Genomic DNA, 20,278 nt, shown 5'->3' with positions numbered 1-20,278 from the left:
TCATGAGGCACACGCTCATGTGCGCTTGGTCCTTTTTCTTGGTACCGTATTTATTCGAATATAAGGTGAGTTTTTTTTTTCCGAAATCCATAGTCTCGAAGTTATACCCCGCCTTATATTCGAAGCTAAGTATATATATATATATATATATATATATATATATATATATATATATATATATATATATATATATATACATACATATAATATATGTGCGTGTGTGTGTGTGTGTGTGTGGCGATTTTTTTGCTCTCCAAACGGGACCCTCCCCTTATAATCGTGACTGCCTTATAATGGAATAAATACGGTATTTTTTTCTGGTAACCGTATATTGCGGAACTAAAAGCTTAAACAGCTTGGCTGTTTAAATGGACACGCAGCATTGCTTGTGGAACAAGGAAAAACTTTCTTCCCACACATTTCAGATGTACTCATATTTGCACGTGCTAGTGAGGCTGCATCATTTTTGGGAACTGTGCTAGGCTGTCACGTGGTATCGAAGTCGTGTCATTTTTCACATCAGGGTTTATGACTTGAAGATTTTCTGATGCCTGGTGAGGCTAATTCCTATCTGGAAGTTGATATTATATTGGGCTGGGAAGTAATATAAAGGTATTGTTATGAGATGGTGCAAGACAGGTATCTGCCGCTACATATCAACCAGTACATTATTTCACAGAACCTTTTCATAGGGTTGGTGTCAACTTTCTAGGCCCTTTACCCGAATCTATATCAAGAAACAAGTGTATTTGGTCACAACCGACTATACAATGCATTTTGCAATCACTCGCGCCCTTCCAACCAGCTGTACGAATGACGTCGCCGAATTTTCCTTCCGGGACGTCATTTTACAGCATAGCACCCCTCAACAATTTCTTACAGACCAAGACCGGTACTTCCTTTCACAAGTTGCCAAAGTCATCCTTTGCTCTTACTCCACCACCCACAAGCTGTCCACTGCATATCACCTCCAAACAGATAGTCTGACTGAACGACTTAATCGAACACTTGCTGACATGCTCTCGATGTACGTGTCAGCTGACCATTAAGATTGGGACCATGTGTTACCCCTACGTAACCTTTGCATATACAGTATAGCCCGCTAACAGTGGACCCGGTTTTAACGAAATAGCGGCTATAATGAACAAATCTTCGTTTCCTGTTACCATTTGTGTACATAGATTTTTTGTTCAGATATAGCGAAAAGCAGATATAACGAACTGATTCCAGTTTTTTCATGTGTTCTTTATAAGTGTGCTCGACTGTAATTCTTCACACCACGATGCAAATGGGTTCTCCCCTTTATATCTGCTCAATGGACGCGAGCCCACATTGCCAATGGACCCCTTGCTGCCTCCTTTCTCAACCAAGCACACCAATGAAGCTATCACACGAGCACAACTTGCCCGTCACGTCGCTTGAGCTAAACTATCAGCGTCCCAAAACTCAGAAAAGACCCATTATAATCGCCACCACCACAGTGCCACCAGAGCTCTTCGATGTAGGCAGTTGCGAAACTCCGCCTCAAAAAACGGCCCGCACCTGGACCCCCCCTGCTTTGGATTGCGCGTACCGTGGCGCCACTGCGGCCGCCGCATGTTCTATCCAAAAAACAAACTAATTATTCAAACTGACAATTTAATGTTAGATTTTGTTTTAAAGTGCATAATTTTTTATTTTTGTGCTTTAATAAGTTATTCATTGATATCTTAACTCCGGTGTTTAGGTTGCGATTGTTTCTGCGTCCCCGCATCTGCCTCGGCTTGTGTGGGCACACCGGCATAACATAGGTCCGAACTGAAGTACCAAATTTGGTACCGTTTGGCCTACAGCTCATTGTATGCCAAAACTAATCTAGTAGCCGATCAAGCGGCTATAAATAATCAGTTTCAGCTGGCATAAAGCCGTCGAAGCGACTTGTTTATTTTTTTGCCGCCAGAAGACCGAAGAGGACGCGCAGCAGACGACAGTGCGTAAGCGACGGTTGACGCCATGGTCGCATTTCGTTTTACTACTTTTGCTCCGTATGTATATAAAACTTTTGCATAGTTCAACACATCGGGCTCCTTTGGCATAACAAATTTACGTAAGCACTCAAATACCATTTTTCGCCCAGGTTGTCGAGCGGCAAAGCAAGTTGTATAGTTTATTTTGTCACCAAACGATGGCACCACTGTAAAACAAGATCCAAAGCAGTGGACCAATCTTAAGGCCACTTTTTGATACATGGGGCCTATGGGGAGTTTCACAACTCCTATATCAAGTAACTCTGCAGTGCCACCTGTTCTCCTGGAACAATCGTCCTCTTATGATCCCCCTGTCGCCAACCAGGACTGCGTCAAAAACTTCTTTCCTCTTGTGTGTACTGTGTATTGCACCAGGTCACGAACGCAATGTACGAGAATCCCCCAGCACATCTTTCGGTGTCCCCTAGTCGACGTCAAACGGACATCGTGCGTGTTGCCCGCCTTAAGCCCTACAACTCGCCCACTGGGCTGCTCCTTAGCACCAGGATGGTGCTTTTCCTGCCGGGGTTTTTTCCCGAGGCAAACGACGAGGAATGCAGAGTTAGCCTGCAGAATGAGCGCAAGGATGATTGACCAACCGAACAGCTACGGAGCTATGTGCCACGGTCATGCGAACCATGCTCCCTGTGCTGCCAGAAAATGAAGAGGAGGTAGTGACTGGAGCTGGCCTCGGAGAAGGGGAAGACGAAGCGGTGTTGCACTAACCACTGCAAGCCTGTCTCCTCCTTCATGGACTCCAGCAAATTTGTAAATGCATGTAAATACCTGTCTTGCGCCATCCTTGTTGCACCTTGTTGTGGAGGCTGCAGTGGGACCGCATTGGTAAGCTTACCCAACACAGAGCTCCGTAGCAGATGCCACATCGGTCCTCAGACCATGTCAGCCAACGGTGAAACGGCACAAACGGCTCCGATCATCATTGTATCTCACCCCCAAGATCCCGGCATATTCAGCAGTATGGATGGAGTTGACATCGAGTCGTGGCGGAGCATGCATGAGCGCGCCAGCGCTCATAACCTCTGGGATGCCACATTGATGCTTGTGAACGCCACCATCTACCTGTGGGGCACCGCAAAGGTTTGGTTCGAGACCTACAAGGCCGAACTAACCAGTTGGGGCGTGTGCAAACAGAAACTTTGTGGCTTGCTTGGCCAACCGATCAGTAGTCGACTGGCTGCAAAAAACGAGCTTGCATCACGTGTGCAAGCATCCACAGAATCGTACAATACCTACAAACAAGACGCCCTCTTGCTGTGCCTAAGGTCTACACCCAGATGTCAGAAAATGATTTTTTTTTGTTGATTTTGAGGTCAAGTGGCACGTTTGGGCAACAGAACATATAGATCTTGTGTGGGGGCTTGATGTGTTTGAAGCTCAGCAACATCATTAAGCAGGAAATGCTGCTAGGTGAAATGTAGTATCAGCTATTTGCTTTGAATGCACCCATCTTTATTCATGCCAGGTAAATGCAGGTTGTGATGCTGGTAATACAAGAACCATAAGCCAAAATATTCTTTGGGAAAAAATATTCTAAGGATTTAAAATGCTGTGGTTATGTTCAGAAATCAGAATTTTGGCTTAATTAAACATTTGTAGCATGGTTTTCTATTGTGAATGCAATTTTTTTGTTGGTTTGATGGAACCCAATGCTCATTATTAACTGCACTACTTTACTAGTGTTGTGATGCAGTCAGTGATTTTCTGTCTACAGTAGAACCCCACTGTTACGTTCCCGGATGCTGCATTTTCCAAGCTGCTATGTTGTTGTTGGTTGGTCCCGGCATGACCCTCATAGTATCCCATGCATTGGAAAACCTGCTGTTACATTGTAATCACCGTAATGTTCCCGTATGCTACATCAAAAACTGGCACACTGATGCAAGTGCTAAGCAAGCAATGAAGTTATGTGCAGTTTGCCATTGCAGGCATTATCATTTTTGTGCCGCATAGCCCAGGGGTCGATTCGTTGCGTGAAACCAGTCTGAATTCTTTGTTTTCGCTCACCTGGAATAATTTGGGGAGAAAGATGAGTAGACACTTTATTCAATGCATACAAACATTCGCTGCATTGGTAGGAGGAAACAGGTAGACAAGAATGCCACAATATCATGCTGCCAAATAGTTGCCTCCTTTTTCTTACAAAAATACTTTCTTTGTGTTTACGGATCTTCAGTCTAATTGGGAAGCTTGGTGCGGGCATGCCCAAAAGCCACTGCATCCCCCTGAAAATTCTAGCGCCATCAAGCTCTTCCAACACACACGTTTGCTCGAACCTGTAGCTGGGCTCAGCTTTTTTGGACACCTAAGTACCGACAACACTTTGACACTCACTGCCACTCGTCGTCTGGTTCGTAGTTTGCACGGTGAAGTCTACCGCGATCACGTCCAAATTTCACGAAATAAACGTTTGGCACAGGAATGGACAGCTTCCGCTCAAGAATGGACCCATGCTTTTGGTCTCTGCAGTTGCCACTGTAAGTCACATTTGGCGGCAGCCGCTTCAAGTTGCAGGGCTTGGCGAGTAGCTGCCTAGTTTGTCTATGTACACACGTGGCCACTGCACCACTCACTTCCACTCAACGAACGGGGAACAAGCTCCTGCAGTTGGGGCTCGTTGGGCGTGTCGTGGGGGCCTCCTCCGCCGCACTCGACTGCAAAGTAGAGCTTGTTTCGAATTCCGCGCTGCGAGCTAGTCCTGGCATCGGCCACTGTGCCTTCGGACACGGTCAGGATGTTCACCTCGTCGTGCTGGGGGCGGTAGGAGATGCTGCTGCTGCGTTGGATGCGGGAGTAACGCTCGCGGCAGCCAATGCAGTTGTGCCGCATTTGCAGCACCAACACCACGGTCACGAGGGATACAAACAGCAGGAAACTGCAGCCGGTGACGACGGTCGAGGTGACGGTGGCCTTACTTTCAGTGCTGGGGTCTTGTCTGTGTTTCTCAGCCACTGCGGATTCGAAGAGGAGGCTTTGAGGGGCACCGAGTTGCTGCGCAGAAGAGTGGTTGACTTGCACTGCTGAAACGGTCACGCGCGATGCTGGCAACATCTGCCATGCAGGCCTTGATGCTGCTGTCGTGTTGCCGTTTTCGTTTTTTGGAAAAGACAAGGTGATATTTTGAGTGTTGTCCCTAGTTTCATCGTGTGTTGGTAGTGTTTCGTTGTTTGCAGGAGCGGTTTTCCCAATTCTGCTGTCAAACAATCCCTGGGGCATCGGGCTTTGAGTGCTACTTAGTGCTTGTTGCATGTGAACGCTGGGGAGAGCGTTCGGAGCAACTGTAGAAATGCTGTTGTTGAGGGTATAAACTTCGGTGGAATTTGATGAGTTGGATACGGTCACCTCTGCTGTTGTCTGATTAGTGCCTTCAGCTGTGAATTCCGTTGCCACTGAAGGCTCTGAAGCTGCAGTTATCATTGGGTCTATTGAAACAGAAGCTGCTTCAGTTGAAAGTGGCACCCTTTTAACAATAACTGAAGGCCTTCCTTGAGAAGCAAGTGTCGTCACAGCGGTAGCTTCATAGAAATCTTCCTCCTTCAGTAGCATGATAGGCTTAAACTGCAACGTCACAGGGGATGCACAACGTATGCTGTAGCTGCTGTAGAACTGGATGCTCGAGGTCTTGATCCAGTCGGAAAACCATCGCACATCTGAGCTGCAGTGGAACGCATTGCCCCCAACTTTGAAGACCTTCATTTTGGGAAAGAAGGCTGGAAAGTCCAGTCTCAACCGCGTAAGCTTGTTGTGCATCAGGTTCAATTCTTCCACATTTCTCAAACCGTGCAGTGTCCTCGTTGAGTTGATGATGTCGGCCACTAACTTGCTGCTGTCGTACATCTCAAGTTTGGTCAAGTTCTTCAGCGGATCAAAGACATACTCTTCGAACTCTACCCTGTTTGCTACTCGGGAGATCTTCAGTGTCTGGAGTGCTTCGAGGCCTTGGAAGCACTGGGGGGCGAGCGTTCGCAGTGGGTTCTGGGAAATGTCCAACGTCTGCAACTCGCTGAGGTTGCTGAAGACGTAGTTAGGTAGAACTTGGATGAGGTTCGCTTGCAAGTCGAGCGTCTTGAGTTTGACGAGGTCGGACAGGGCGTCCTCCGAGATATTCTCGATCATGTTTCGTTGCAGGAATAGCTGTTCCAAGTTTGAGAGGCCAGGGAAGCTATGGGGTTCCAGCCTGGATATGAGGTTCTCTTCGATGTAGAGTGCGACGAGCGTGGCGGGGAGGTTGAGGGGTACTCTGGTGAGCCGGTTTCCGTTGAGTCGTAGCCGGGCAAGGTACTCCTGGCGGCCGAGTGCATCGTCCTCGACGTCCTCGATGGCATTGTCGTCGAGCACCAAAAGGCCGAGGTGCGGGTAGCTGTCCAAATCGCCCAGGGCGATGCGGCTGATGTTGTTGCGGCCCAGCCGCAGGTCGCGCACATAGCGGGTGAGGCTTGGTGGGACGCGGCCCAGCCCCACGTGCGAGGCGTCGATGTACTGGAGCCGCGAGCCGAAGAAGCTGAGCCGCAGCTGGCTTGCCAGTGGGTTGTTGCTCAGGATCAAGTGCCCCAGGCTGGGCAGGCTTTGGAAGGCGCCCACCTCCAGGCTCGAGATGAGGTTTGAGTCCAGGTTGAGGTACTGCATCCGGCGGAGGCCAGCAAACGTGTACGTGTTCAGCTGCAGGAGCAGGTTGTTGCGGAGGTTCAGCTGCTCCAAACTTCCCAGGCCCTGTAAGAGGCGGGAAACACAAAATGAGTTTCATGTTGAAATCTGCACTTGTCAGACGTAGCTTTAGCTTGGAAAAGTGCGCTTTAAAGGCTTTTGCTAACACACCACACTCTGTGTACCGTACTAGTGTGTTCTACAATAAGAAATGTTTTGTTGTGCCAACAAGAAAAGTATTTATTCTTTTTACCTATGGCTGGGTCACTGAAATGTGCAGTGGTAGCGAACCTGCGAAACATTTTTGTTTTCTGCTAGGCTGGGACTCGCTAAATGTTCTGGGGACGTGGCTTCTAAAAATGGATGGTTTACCCCTGCAGAATAAAGTTGAAGCTGCACGATTTTGTTGAACAGCAACTGTGAGCATAAAAGAAAGGTGCAACTCGTATTTAGTTACACAAAGTCCAATGATTGTGACAGAGTAGCCATGCCTTTTTTTGTTACAGGTCTATTGATAGACATGAGGGGTCAGGCTATTGTTTATCATAATATGAGAACATGGTGGGTGCACTTATTAGTGCTTAAGAGAATTCATTGCAATGATGGAATCATTTTAGGTAGACTGTTGCAGCTCACAGAAGGTTGATTTCTGATTCTTGAAGCAGGTGAGGGGGAAAGCTCTTTATTGACAAGCAGGGGGCTCCTCCAGCCCATCCTCGGACGGGTTCGGAGGGGCTCCAACACACCCTCAATGCCCCCAAACCTACTACAAAGTATGGTGCCACTGTACCACTGCCGACTGAAGGCTTGTTAATACTTGAATAATAGCAATGGCTAAGCCTTGTTTCCTCTAGCACTTGTTGCTTGTGTTTGAAGGCAGCACATGGATCTTTGGCACCGAAAAGCGTTCTTTTAGGTATCACTGTTCACTTAGTTCTTAGTTTGAACAGTTTTTAACAGCGAAGCTGTTGTTACTGGCTGTAAGTTCAGTGTTGCGGGAAAAAATTCCAAGAAAATGCGAAGCGCTCGTGAGCGCATGCCTTGCGGAGACCGCCGAGCGTTCCTAACTCGTGCAATGGCTTTAGCAAAAAAAAAAAAAAAAACACTTTTTTAGCGTTTCTTGTAACCATGGCAACACTTGCTCGGAACGAGAAAGTACTAGGTATAACTAGGTTTAAATAGTATTAGGGGAAAGAAAAGGATACTTCATTCTATGTTCAGAATTGCTGCCTTTGCCCATTGCTCTGCCAGTTAACGTTTTTCGGCAAAGTCCTGCATACATGAAGTCTTAATGTGGAGCCACATATGTATGTTTTGTGCCATCTATCAAAATTAAAACAAAAGTAAGGCTTTCTGATTACCTCAGCTTGCCTTCAAATAACAGGGGAGCATTGCGTGTGGAAGAACCCAGCTCGCTTGCAGTGGAGCAGGAATCGAATAATTTCACCTTTGGTATTCAAGCATTGCAAGGCAGTAGTTTATCGTTTCACGGCAACCCCGCAGCGAGTGGGCAAAAGCGAAACTCACGGAGAAGGCACCGTCAATGTGCGCCAGCTGATTCGAGGACAGGTCAAGGTACTTGAGCGTCTGTAGTCCCTGGAAGGTCCCCGACGTGAGGTTCTCCAGCGCGTTCTGGCTCAGGTCCAGTCGCTGCAAGAGGGCCAGCCCAGACAGGGCCCCGTCCTCGATGGCCCTCGTCTGGCTCTGCTGAAGCTTCAGCTCCTTCAGGGCAGCCACGCCCGCGAGTGTGGCCTGTGAGAGGGCCTCCACTGCGAAGCTGCGCAGCTCCAGGCGTTCGCTCGACCTGGGCAGGTCTCGCGGCACGTGCCCGATGCCGTCGCCAACGCAGCTGACGTACTGAACTTCGGCGTCGCAGAAACACGCACTGGGGCACTCTGCGCTCGATGACGGCACGACTGAACAAATGAGAATCAGCAGGGTGAACACGTTTGCTTGTTTCAAGGCGACCTGGACAACCCGTGTGGGCGGCATGCTTGCACTGAAGGGGAGTCCTTTCTTTGTTTCCATGGGGAAAATTACTAGGGGTGGAACGGGTGGCTCTCCTTGTGCTTTTCCTTTGCCGAGTTTTGCCCGTCACGACATCTTCTCATGATGTACTCGCTTACGGAAGTGCACTGTGGGCGTCCATTAAGTATTAAAGGATGAGAAGAAAAGTATGCCTCCCCTTCCTAAAGATTTCGCGTGGCTGTCTATATGCTGTCGCTGTATGGTACGTTATTTCTGCCACGGTCGGGAAAAGCGTCGTCTTGATACGCTGGACATGGAAGTGATGCAGGCCTGACAAAGGTCACGTCACATACAGCATTGTCCTGAGTCGGCCTCGTCTTCACGTGTTGCCGTGAATGTTTCCTCTGCGTACCGTTGGGTGCTTGTTTGTCACATCCAATGCAAGCCACACTGATTAAGGGCAGTTGCCTAGAAGCCAAGTTCCGGTCCGTGCAGTTATCCTGGAGGAAAAGAAAAAAAAAAGGAAAACAACGCAGTGGTATTTAAGAAAGCTGCGCAACTGTTGAGGGAACAATGCGGAATACCTGTTTTGCTTATTTAACCCAGTAAGCACAACGAGAGCATTGCCTGGTCGTCAAAACATGCGTGCTTCCATTGTAACCTCGCAGGTTTAGCATTGCTCCAAAAGTAGGTACCCGGCTATAATTAATAACCTCACTCATCACTCTGGGGCCAGTTGGTAGCGAAAGCACTTGCCTGCGTGGACTGGGGTCGTCATCAGGGGCCTCAATTCATCAACCAGAGCTGTTGAGGTCACCTGCAGAGAACAAAGAAGACAAGGAGGGAGGAAGGCGGTTATGTTGCGTTTCATACAATCTACCATGCCCATATTTGTGTTCAATCTACTCCCTTTCCGAGTGCTGTGCTTTGACTTTTGCACACGTGGCTGTCAACTGCTATGCCAACTGGCAATGGTTGTTGGCTGCTATGGCAACTTGGTTCAAAGCCACTGATAAGTCCTCAGTCCCATTGGTTCAGCATTCTAACTGCAATCACCTTTTGGATTTGTGCTAGCCGTAACGCTTTCCCTAAGAACATCTTCGTAGCGTTTGCATAAAATTACTCCATGTCTGTTCATCGATATCTCGGGTTTTCTGCAATGTCCTGCAGCAGCTCTATATGATAGGGGCCCCCATTGGGTTCGATGATTACATCTCTCTCCGGTGGTAACGCGAGGAGCAGTGGTGCTTTTAACAGCGAAGCTGTTTAGCAAATGGTTATTTTTCGTGTCCGCTGTTAAAGAAAGTTCCGACGTGAGCGTGCACGTGAGCGCGTGACCGCCCGGCCGTTAAAAAAGAAACTGGTGAGCGCTCTTGTGTGCGTGCCTCGCGGCGACCGCCTAGCGTCCCCCCGCCACACGTTTGCCTAGGCGATTATACCCACTTAGGGAGACTGGCCTAGATTAGCTAAATATATCAATATATATATATATATATATATATATATATATATATATGTATATAATCCAGGGAGTAGTAGAACTTTGAAGATGGTAGAGGGTAGAGAACACAAGAGAAGAAAAACTTCGAACAAGGCTCTTTGCTGAAACGTAGGCCACAATCGTGCTTTTACCTTGTTCGAAGTTTTTCTTCTCTTGTATATATATATATATATATATATATATATATATATATATATATATATATATATATATATATATATATAGTAAAAAGGGGCGCAATAAAAAACATAACAAGTTTACTTCGAAAACATAACTTTACATCGACGTTTCGGACGGGGACCGTCCTTTATCAAGCGTCTTGATAAAGGACGGTTGATAAAAGACGCTTGATAAAGGACGGTCCCCGTCCGAAACGTCGATGTAAAGTTATGTTTTCGAAGTAAACTTGTTATGTTTTTTATTGCGCCCCTTTTTACTATTTAACCTTCACTAGCCTAATCGTTTACCTTATATCTATATATATAGTGTGAGCGTTTATTGGTGCCTTGACTCATGAAGAAGACTCATGGAATGAATTAATTGCCATTCGCTAGTGGGACCAATCTCTCACCTGTACATACCCATTATCATCATCATTTGTGGATTATCATCATCGTCTGGGCTTGTTCTGCCGAGTCACTGAGTTCCCTGCGGGCTGAGTAAAGCGACGTGCCTTGGAATTACCGTTCCCTTGTTCCAGCCTGCTTTCCTCTTACAAGTGGTGGAGGTTGCGTTCGACCCCGACCTCTACCTGAACCGGCTGCACCCCTGGAGCTTCGTTCAGGACGCCTTGTGCTACCCCCAACCCGCCCGATGGAGCGAGAAGGAGCGCAGAATGCCGCCGCTCCTGCCCCGGCATGGATGGTGACCTGCCGCCAGCGCGAACCTCCTTTCTTCGCTGGCCTCCGCGGTGACGACGTCGAGGAGTGGCTTGAGCAGTACAACCGCGTCAGCCAATTTAATGGGTGGAACGACACTTTTAAGCTACAGACCGTCAGGTTCTACTTGACGAAGGTTGCCGAGACGTGGTACCAAAACAACCACGGTGGCATATCTGATTGGGCCGACTTCACTGAGAAGCTGCGTCGGATTTTCGGCACGCCATCTGCTCGCTCTGATGAAGCAAAGCGTGCGCTTGAAGCCCGCTGGCAGCGCTCTGACGAGACGTACGTATCGTACATTGAGGACGTGCTTGCCCTTTGCCATCGGGTCAGCCCAGACATGTCGGAGGCTGAGAAGGTTCGCCATATCCTCAAGGGCATCACAGAGTTTGCATTCAATGCACTTGCGCTGCGAAACCCATCCACCGTGAACGACATACGGACCACATGCCAGCGTCTTGATGAGCTTCAAGCAATGCGCCTCCAGCCAGCTCATGGACAAGCTCGTCTTCCTGCAGAACCAGACTTGCGTGTTTTAATACGCAGCATAATCCGAGAGGAACTCCAGCTACAAGCTTCGCCCTGTGCTCATGGAGACCGCTGCTCCCAGCCTGCGACTAACTTGCGGGAGATTATCAAGGATGAATTGGCGTCGATAACGGGAAATCCACGCCATAGGCCCCCAGTTATTTTCGACGTGCCGTCTTACGCGGAAGCAGCTTCCCGAACGCCGGTCTCGAGCATGGAAATTTCTGTGCCTCCGTCCGTGCTCGGTAGAGTCGCAGCCGTCTCCTCACCGCCTCCGGCTCAGACTGGCTACACAAACTGGCGGCCGCGTCTGGATCTTCGGCCTAATGACCGCCCAGTGTGCTTCTACTGTGGTATTCGAGGCCATATCTCACGCTTCTGTCGACGGCGCCAGCGAGATGAGCAGCGAGGGTACGCTCCGTACGAACGCGACGTTCGCTACAACTACGGTCCTAGGGGACGTGCGTATCCCCCTCGACAGCGCTCTCCGTCTCCTCAGGATTCGGGTGATCCTTCCCGCGGTTACCGTGATCAGACGAGACGCCGTTCGCCTACGCCTCCGCGCCGTTTTGTGTCACCTCTCCGCACCGTTGTGCGTGACCCTGGCAGCCAATCGGAAAACTAGGTGCTGCAGTTTATGGAGGGGAAACTGCATCGGTCGAACTACTCACAACTCCTCCAGAGCGCCCATCAAATATTTTGCCAGTAGTAGTGGAAGGTGTGTCTGTGCAAGCTTTAGTAGACACCGGGGCCAGTCTTTCTGTGATGCATTTGGATTTGTGTTCACGTTTACGAAAAGTGCGAACCCCATACACTGGCCCGGCACTATACAGCGCGAATGGACATCTTATAAAGCCTATTGGAACTTGTACAGCACGTGTTTTCATCGGAAATGATCGACACCATATTGAATTTGCGGTTCTACCAGAGTGTGCTCACGAACTAATTTTCGGTTGGGATTTTCTTTCGTCAGCTTCAGCCATTATCTCCTGTTCTCAACCAGCAATTCACATTACGAACACCGAACCTTCTGCTCCTAGTCCGCGACATCAGTTCTTGACTTTGCATGCTGACCACGTTCTGGCGCCCGGTAGTGAAGAGGTCCTGATGGTTTTCTCAAGCAGCATTTCTGACGGGGATGTGGTGGCCTCGCCGTCAACCCGCTTGCTTCCTCGAGGAATTGCCATGTCGGCGTGCCTTCTCCGCTTTTCACGGGGACTTGCAGCTTTGGCCGTCATCAACACCACGGGTGAGCCCATTCTATTACCAAAAGGCATGACCATCGCTTCAGTGGTCGATGTCGCGCCCGCTTCTGTCGTCTCTAGCTCCCTAACGTCTTCAGGCATGTGCGGTCTCACTACTTCGGATGGTTTGTCAGCTCTTACCGCTACCATTAGCCCAGACCTGACAACCACACAGAAAGAAAAGTTGCTTCAGGTATTGAAGAAGCACATTGCATCTTTTGATGTGACTTCATCCACGCTAAAACGAACGTCTGTGGCCGCACACCGGATTGAGGTCGATGGCTCGGCGGTTGTGCGACGTCGCCCCTACCGTGTCTCTACGCATGAGCGGAAGATCATAGAAGACCATGTGGCTGACATGCTCAAGCGTGATGTTATACGTCCATCATCGAGCCCGTGGTCATCGCCAGTCGTGCTAGTAGAGAAAAAGGACGGCTCAGTTCGCTTTTGTGTTGATTACCGTGCCCTCAATAAGATAACACGGAAAGACGTATATCCGATGCCACGCATCGATGACGCTCTCGACCGGCTTCAAGGAGCGGAGTTCTTCTCCAGCCTTGATTTACGCTCCGGTTATTGGCAAATCCCCATGCACGAAGATGACAAAGAAAAGACGGCCTTCGCCACTCCTGATGGGCTTTACGAATTCAATGTTATGCCTTTCGGGCTATGTAATGCGCCCGCGACATTTGAACGCATGATTGATACCGTGCTCCGCGGCCTCAAATGGAAAACTTGCCTCTGCTACCTCGACGACATTGTTGTTTTTTCAACCACGTTTGAGCAACATCTCCAACGTCTCGACGAGGTACTGGCGTGTCTCTCAAATGCCGGACTCCAGATTAATACAAAAAAGTGCACATTCGCCAGTAAATCGATAAAGGTGTTAGGGCACATCGTGAGCAAAACCGGCATACAACCAGACCCTGCGAAGATTTCTGCAGTTCTAAATTTTCCGCGCCCGCTACAGCAAAAAGACCTTCGCAGCTTCCTCGGACTAGCATCGTACTTCCGCCGCTTCATACGAAATTTTGCAACAGTTGCTTCTCCTCTCAATAACCTCTTGCGTTCTGGCACAGCTTTTGTTTGGAGTGAAGATTGCGAACGGGCTTTTCAAGCTCTGAAAAACGCACTCACGTCGAGCCCTGTGCTTTGCCACTTCGATGACGCTGCACCAACGGTTCTACACACGGACGCCAGTGGTCAAGGCATCGGTGCAGTCCTGTTGCAACTCGATTCGTGCAAGAGGGAGCGAGTGGTCGCCTATGCTAGCCGCACACTGACGTCGGCAGAACAAAACTATACAATCACGGAGCAGGAATGCCTTGCTGTTGTGTGGGCCATCCAGAAGTTCCGCCCTTACTTGTACGGTCGACATTTCAATGTCGTCACTGACCATCACGCATTATGTTGGTTGTCGACGTTGAAGAACCTCTCCGGCCGCCTCGGCCGTTGGGTTCTCCGTCTACAGCAGTATCATTTTACCATCACGTATAAGTCCGGGAAAAAGCATTTAGATGCAGATGCCCTCTCACGCTGTCCCTTATCGCAATCGGCCGTCTGCTTCTCGCCGGCAAGCAGGCCTGCTTTACCCATGGCGCCCATTGCTTACTCCACGGTTGATGACATCAGTCTCCCGGCCAAACAGCGCGACGATACTTTTTGTCGCAGAATAATCGATCGGATAGACGGTTCCGCGCGACCTCCCAACAGCCGGTTACGTCGCCAACTCCAGAAGTTTCGGCTTGAAAACGGAGTTCTGCACCGTTACAGCCACCACCCTACAGGGGCCAGGTGGGTCCCTGTCCTACCTCGGGAGCTACGCGCAACTGTGTTAGAGGCATTTCACGATGATCCGACAGCAGGACATCTCGGGTTTGACAAAACCTACGATCGCATTCGTTGTCGCTTCTTTTGGCCTGGGATGTCGACATGCGTGGCAAAGTACATTTCTTCATGCACCAAATGCCAGCACCGAAAACGCACTACGACTCCGCCAGCCGGGTTGCTACAACCGGCACCTTGTCCTTCGGCGCCCTTCGAAGCTGTGGGCATTGACCTGTACGGCCCGCTTCCCAGCACACCAAACGGCTATCGCTGGATAGTGACTGCTGTCGACCATCTAACCAGGTACGCCGAGACGGCTCCTCTACGATCTGGCTGCGCCCAAGAAATCGCTGACTTTCTGCTGCAGAATATCATCTTGCGCCACGGTGCACCCCGCGTCCTTTTAAGCGACCGCGGCAAGGCCTTCTTGTCCCGAATTGTGGCTGAAGTGCTTCAAGCGGCAGATACGATTCATAAAACAACCAGCAGCTATCATCCTCAGACGAACGGCCTCACTGAACGCTTTCACCGGACTCTCTCTGATATGCTCTCTATGTATATCAAACCAGACCACACCAACTGGGACCAAATTCTTCCGTTTGTAACCTTTGCCTACAACACAGCAATTCAGCGCACCACTAGCTACTCACCATTTTTCTTGGTTTTTGGCCGTTCCCCTTCCTTCTTTATTGATACCGCTTTCTTATCTGCACCGGTCTCTCCCGTTACCCCGTTTTCTGACCAGTTCATCTCCCGGGTTAACCACTGTCGACACCTAGCCCGCATCCACACTGAAGCAACGCAGCAGGAACGAAAAGCTCATTACGATGCTCAGCACCGCAACATCGAGTTTCATCCCGGTGAAGAGGTGCTTTTGTGGACCCCGATACGATCGCCGGGCCTGTGCGAGAAGTTTCTGAGCCGCTATATTGGTCCATACACCGTCATTGAACAAACTTCACCTGTCAACTATAGAGTGTCTCCTGCAGTTGCCTCCAACGACCGTCGCAGACGTGGAAGTGAAGTCGTCCATGTTTCTCGTATGAAGCGTTTTACCCAGCGTGCGCCTTAGCTACAAGCGTCCAGGCGGCCGCTTCCCAGCGAGGGGGGGAAAGTGTGAGCGTTTATTGGTGCCTTGACTCATGAAGAAGACTCATGGAATGAATTAATTGCCATTCGCTAGTGGGACCAATCTCTCACCTGTACATACCCATTATCATCATCATTTGTGGATTATCATCATCGTCTGGGCTTGTTCTGCCGAGTCACTGAGTTCCCTGCGGGCTGAGTAAAGCGACGTGCCTTGGAATTACCGTTCCCTTGTTCCAGCCTGCTTTCCTCTTACAATATATATATATATATATATATATATATATATATATATATATATATATATATATATATATATATTGGAAGCGAAGGAAGAGGCGCGAGGCTCGTTCGGGCAGAGATTAAACATGGCGTCTTGAGAATCGGTCGCAAGTTCATTACAATATATATATATATATATATATATATATATATATATATATATATATAGGTTGCTCGGAACTAGATCGGAACTAGAAAGACGTACGTTCGCCCCTCCAAGGCGATGTCCAATGATTATCAGTTCCAAAAAAATGAAGGAAGCTTACACTTATAGCAACATTGGTGGTGTAAAGGTCGTTGCGGCTGCGAAGAAGAAGCAAACCGGCTGCAATCGCGGGCTTAAACCGCCGTGATGGTCGTGAAGGTTGCGTACAGCGTCGCTACCTCCAAGTTATTGTGAGCGTTATTGTGAGCTTCCTTCATTTTCTTTGTTTGCGATTTCTGTTAGTGCATGGGGAGTTACGCGATTTGTGGAACAAGCCCACTGCATAATTCTAAAACAACAACAACGAGCTGCACATGCACACCCGAGGTAAGCTCCCTCTAACGTGCGCGAACACGAGTCACTGCAAGAAATTACGACTCCTGTAAAGCTTGCTTCACCGGATGCTGCAAGCATCTGCGGTTAAGCCAGCCTGAACGCCGTCGTTGCGTGGACTGTGGAAACGAATCGGAAAAGAGGGAACGAACGCACTGCTTTAATCTTCCCAGAGGAAGGGATTGGGGGGGGGGGGGGTAATTTGGACTTGCACATAAAAAAATGCATGCGTACAGATAAGTTGGAATCATTCACAAATCTTCCTGAGAACTTAGAAGAACTATAGCTTGTAGTCACTGGTGAGACCGCACGCAGGCAACCATGTGAGTGCGCCGTCACTGGTTACGTCGGGCTCCGCGGGATGGCGGTACTTGTCCGTGCTAAGCAAATGATTTGTGTTGGACGTTCCGAACTCTACCCCACCGAACGCAAAGCAATGCCTCGACTCCAATGTGAGTGCGATTAATAACATCTCTATTGTCACCACCGCTGAGAATCGGGTTGAAACGGAGCAGACGACGCACGCCGGTCTTCTTTTTTTCTTCGGCGTGCGGGCGCAGTGGCACAAGCCGCGCCATGTCCGTGGCCGTTTCCAGTGTTGCCAAGCGTAGAAATTGACAGCTAAACTTTTCAATGAGTGCCACCTGTAAGGGATGAATTAAGCACGACTTAACAGAATCCCAACCCACACTTTTCAGCTGTTTTCAATACAGTGAAGTGCGGCGCTGTAGTTTAGCCGTAGGTGTCCAGCAACAGCTGGCTCGTTTTTTAGTTTCGAAAGGTGGCGTTACATCGATTATTTTACTACTTTAAACGCTTCGTGGGGTTACATTAGTGACCCCCTCGAATTAGCGAGCGGAAATAAAACAATGAACGCCTAATATCTTGCGGCAAAGTGTACGTGGGGAAGATTTGGTGCTGGCGATAGTAAGTACCTTTAAGAGAGCACTGTGCGACCATGTAGAATTCCACATATGCTAGTCTTCGTACTGCAAAGTCTGTGGGTGCACGCCCCTTTTTCCGCGAGAATACCAGCGAACTGACAGAGGCATTATAAATTAAAAAAAGATAGAGTCGTGTGTTAGTCAAACCTCAGTCTATTTGCATAAAAAAGCCCATCTAATCAGTTCAATGATTAGTTATCTTGCCAGCTTTTGTGCGCCTGTGTTGTTGATTTTTTAGCGTACAAGCTTTGTTTGCGTTTCGATAAGTCGTCTCGTTCACGGCCAGCTCTTTCGCAGGTGTACGAAGGCGGCTAGTTGGGCTAGTTGAAGTACAAACGGCGCTAGATACCCAATGACAAAAAGAGGACCGGCGGCACAGCGCTGCGCAATCGCTTCGCATGCACGCCTCTTGCGTGTATAGATTGTTCGTATGTCCTAAAAAATCGCCAGTTGGGAGTCAGCGCTTGTATTGTTGCTCCCACACTTTCCGCCCGTTTGCGCGCTGCAGCTTTCCAAAGATGAAGAAGTTCTATTTTTTGAGGAACGCCCGCGGGCTTGGCTAGATGAGAAGTGGGTATTTCGCGTTTGAAGCGGAAAGCGGCCATTGCGACCCTCTCCTCTCGCATCCCCTTGTTGACTCTGGACGAAAGAACGCGTTGCGAGTTTGAATTGTGCGCCGCAGCTATATTGTCCAGATTTTCGGAAGGGCGTGTAGACGCTTCTGCGGGAAGCGGGGCTCGCCTGTGGCGTCGTTTCTGCGTCCAGGCAGCGAAAGAGGGAGCGGAATGTGCGGGCACGTTGGGTCAATATTGGCTCGTTGGGGAGGGTAAAGAGCGCGCCAAAGAGGAAGGGAGCGTTCGTTGTTTGTTCGTACCCCGATTTGGCGACGTAAATTGTGCGTCCCGATTCCCCATGCTGACGTCGAGTCCCTTTGGGTTCTGAATATTCTAGAGAGCGCGCTCTCTTGCGCTTCGCTGCCCTCCCCGTTTTCCTCCTTTCTCTCGTTATTTGTAATTCTGTCCGTCGTTCTACTCTTTTTTAAACAGTTTTATTCCCGGATACACGAATATTTCGCTGACGTCATATTCGTCACGGAAGTGACACCAGTACAACGAAGGAAGCGGCCTGTAAAGGGTGCACCCTTACACACAGGGTCTTCTTGCGGGGAAGTAACCTTTGGTATTAAAGTGTGCTTTATACTTTTGTTTGTTCGTTTTTGGTTTTTATATTTTAACACGAAAGTGTTTTATCCCGGGATACACCCAAGATTTCACTGACGTCATATCCGCCGCGAAATGACGCACGTCCACCTTTGCCGAAGCTACCCACCAGCAGGACGTCGCTCGCCAAGCGCACCCACAAGACAGCCGCCGACCCAGAAATCATGCTCAGCTGCAGATTACGCCGCACTTTTCACTTTCGTGTTTTACCGATCCCCATGACAGAGGAATCAACCGCAGTTTTTTTGCCTAAACGGTTACGAACGAAGGTCTGAACAACGTCTCTACAAGTCTGTGTGGAAATTTTGCCGATAGCCGAGGGCGGCTCAGACAGACCAGAAAAGGCGGCGCGAGGCTTGGAACAATCTTACTCGAGGTTACACACAAGATGGAAACTCGGCGGAATTGGTAAGCTGAAAAAAAAAAAAAAAAAAGAAAAGAAGAAGACCCCGAATGAGAGGATTTACCACTGAGAACGAATGAGGGGGAAATAATAAGCGTTCGTGTATATCGAGCGCGTATCCCGAGCTGATGAGGGAAAAAAGTAATCAGCCGGCGCTCTCGCGTTTAATCAAGACGCGCACAGCCTCCTCGTTCGCCGGCGAATTATCTGGCGACGCCGCTTAAGGTCCCCTCTTCCTTGCGGCAGGGAGAACAGCGCCGTCGCGGCCCAATCTGGCCTCCGCCTGCTGCCTCTGTGTAATCGGATCCCTCGTTATTCACGGCTTATAATTGGATTACTCTCAATCGAAAACGCGGCCTCGATCCTCCGACGAGAAAGTGCCGCTCAGCGCGCGTCGCCGTCGTCTTCTCGGTGCGGGCCGAGGTGTATAATAGCACGGCGCTCCTACGGCCGTGTTTGCATAGGCCCCGAATCGTGGCCTGATTGGCCCGGAGTCCAGCGGAGGCAAGGCGCCGAGTGCAGTGCTGCCGAGATTAGCGCTGGCCGGGCACGGTCTGTTTGCCATTCTTGATTACACTGACCAGAGCTTGTGCACTCTGGGGACGAGCGGTGGGCTGCTTTGTCTCTGGCCAGATAACACGCGATCGCCCCCTTCTTTATACATTTGTGTCTTCGTTTGGCTACGTCTTGTGCACAGATTGTACTGAACTGTGTGCCGCCTCTTTCGGAGTCTCATTTACGGACGTCTTCACTGAAAGGAAGCCGTCTTCACAGAGGGGATGGTTAGCGCTTGGTTGCGCTTAGGAAGCCAGCTCTCAGATTCTCGATTCCCTCATACGGAACCTGGCGGGCGGTTTTTAACGAGGAAGTGTCATTTGGCGGTCTTAACAGGGTGTTTTGCAGTGCCAGCCCGATAACTCGAAGGAGGGATGCGGTGAAGAAATTTGGTAGGGAACAATGGATTCCGGCAGCGCAGGATAGAAGCAGCTGGAGACATATGGAGAGAGAGAGAGAGAGAAAACGTTTATTGGGAGAGCGTTTACGGTGTTCTTGTAGGAGTGGCTCCCTCTTCACAGGAATCCATGAGCTGTCTTAGCAGCGGCTGCCCTCTCGGTGAGCAGGAGTTGGTCCGAGAGGCAGGGGCTGGACAGCAGTGTCTCCCACTGCTCTGGAGGATTTGAAATG

The 20,278-nt window shown here is 49.4% G+C and overlaps 2 protein-coding genes and 1 long non-coding RNA gene across 3 annotated transcripts in view; 1 reads left to right on the top strand and 2 right to left on the bottom strand.

Moving 5' to 3' along the window:
* Timeout (circadian regulator timeout) overlaps window positions 1-20,278 on the top strand; it is a 366,583-nt gene that overhangs the window by 44,510 nt on the left and 301,795 nt on the right. The window lies entirely within an intron of this gene.
* On the bottom strand, window positions 3,489-9,133 carry LOC144178362 (uncharacterized). Its single transcript, XM_077706143.1, has 2 exons — window positions 8,196-9,133; window positions 3,489-6,734 (listed from the first exon to the last, which is right to left on the bottom strand). The coding sequence occupies exons 1-2, from the start codon at window positions 8,694-8,696 to the stop codon at window positions 4,566-4,568; spliced, it is 2,670 nt and encodes an 889-aa protein (XP_077562269.1). The 5' UTR covers window positions 8,697-9,133; the 3' UTR covers window positions 3,489-4,565.
* Window positions 9,218-20,278, bottom strand: part of LOC144178363 (uncharacterized) — a 146,786-nt gene continuing 135,725 nt past the window's right edge. Inside the window, exon 4 of the long non-coding RNA XR_013323998.1 lies at window positions 9,218-9,453. This is a non-coding gene — a long non-coding RNA (uncharacterized LOC144178363). The remainder of the gene's footprint in view (window positions 9,454-20,278) is intronic.

Source organism: Haemaphysalis longicornis, unplaced genomic scaffold (genome assembly GCF_048455015.1).
Source record: "Haemaphysalis longicornis isolate Haplotype H1 unplaced genomic scaffold, Haemaphysalis longicornis Haplotype H1 scaffold_4, whole genome shotgun sequence".
NCBI classification, from domain to species: Eukaryota; Metazoa; Arthropoda; class Arachnida; order Ixodida; family Ixodidae; genus Haemaphysalis; species Haemaphysalis longicornis.
This window is presented reverse-complemented; position numbering and strand designations above follow the sequence as displayed.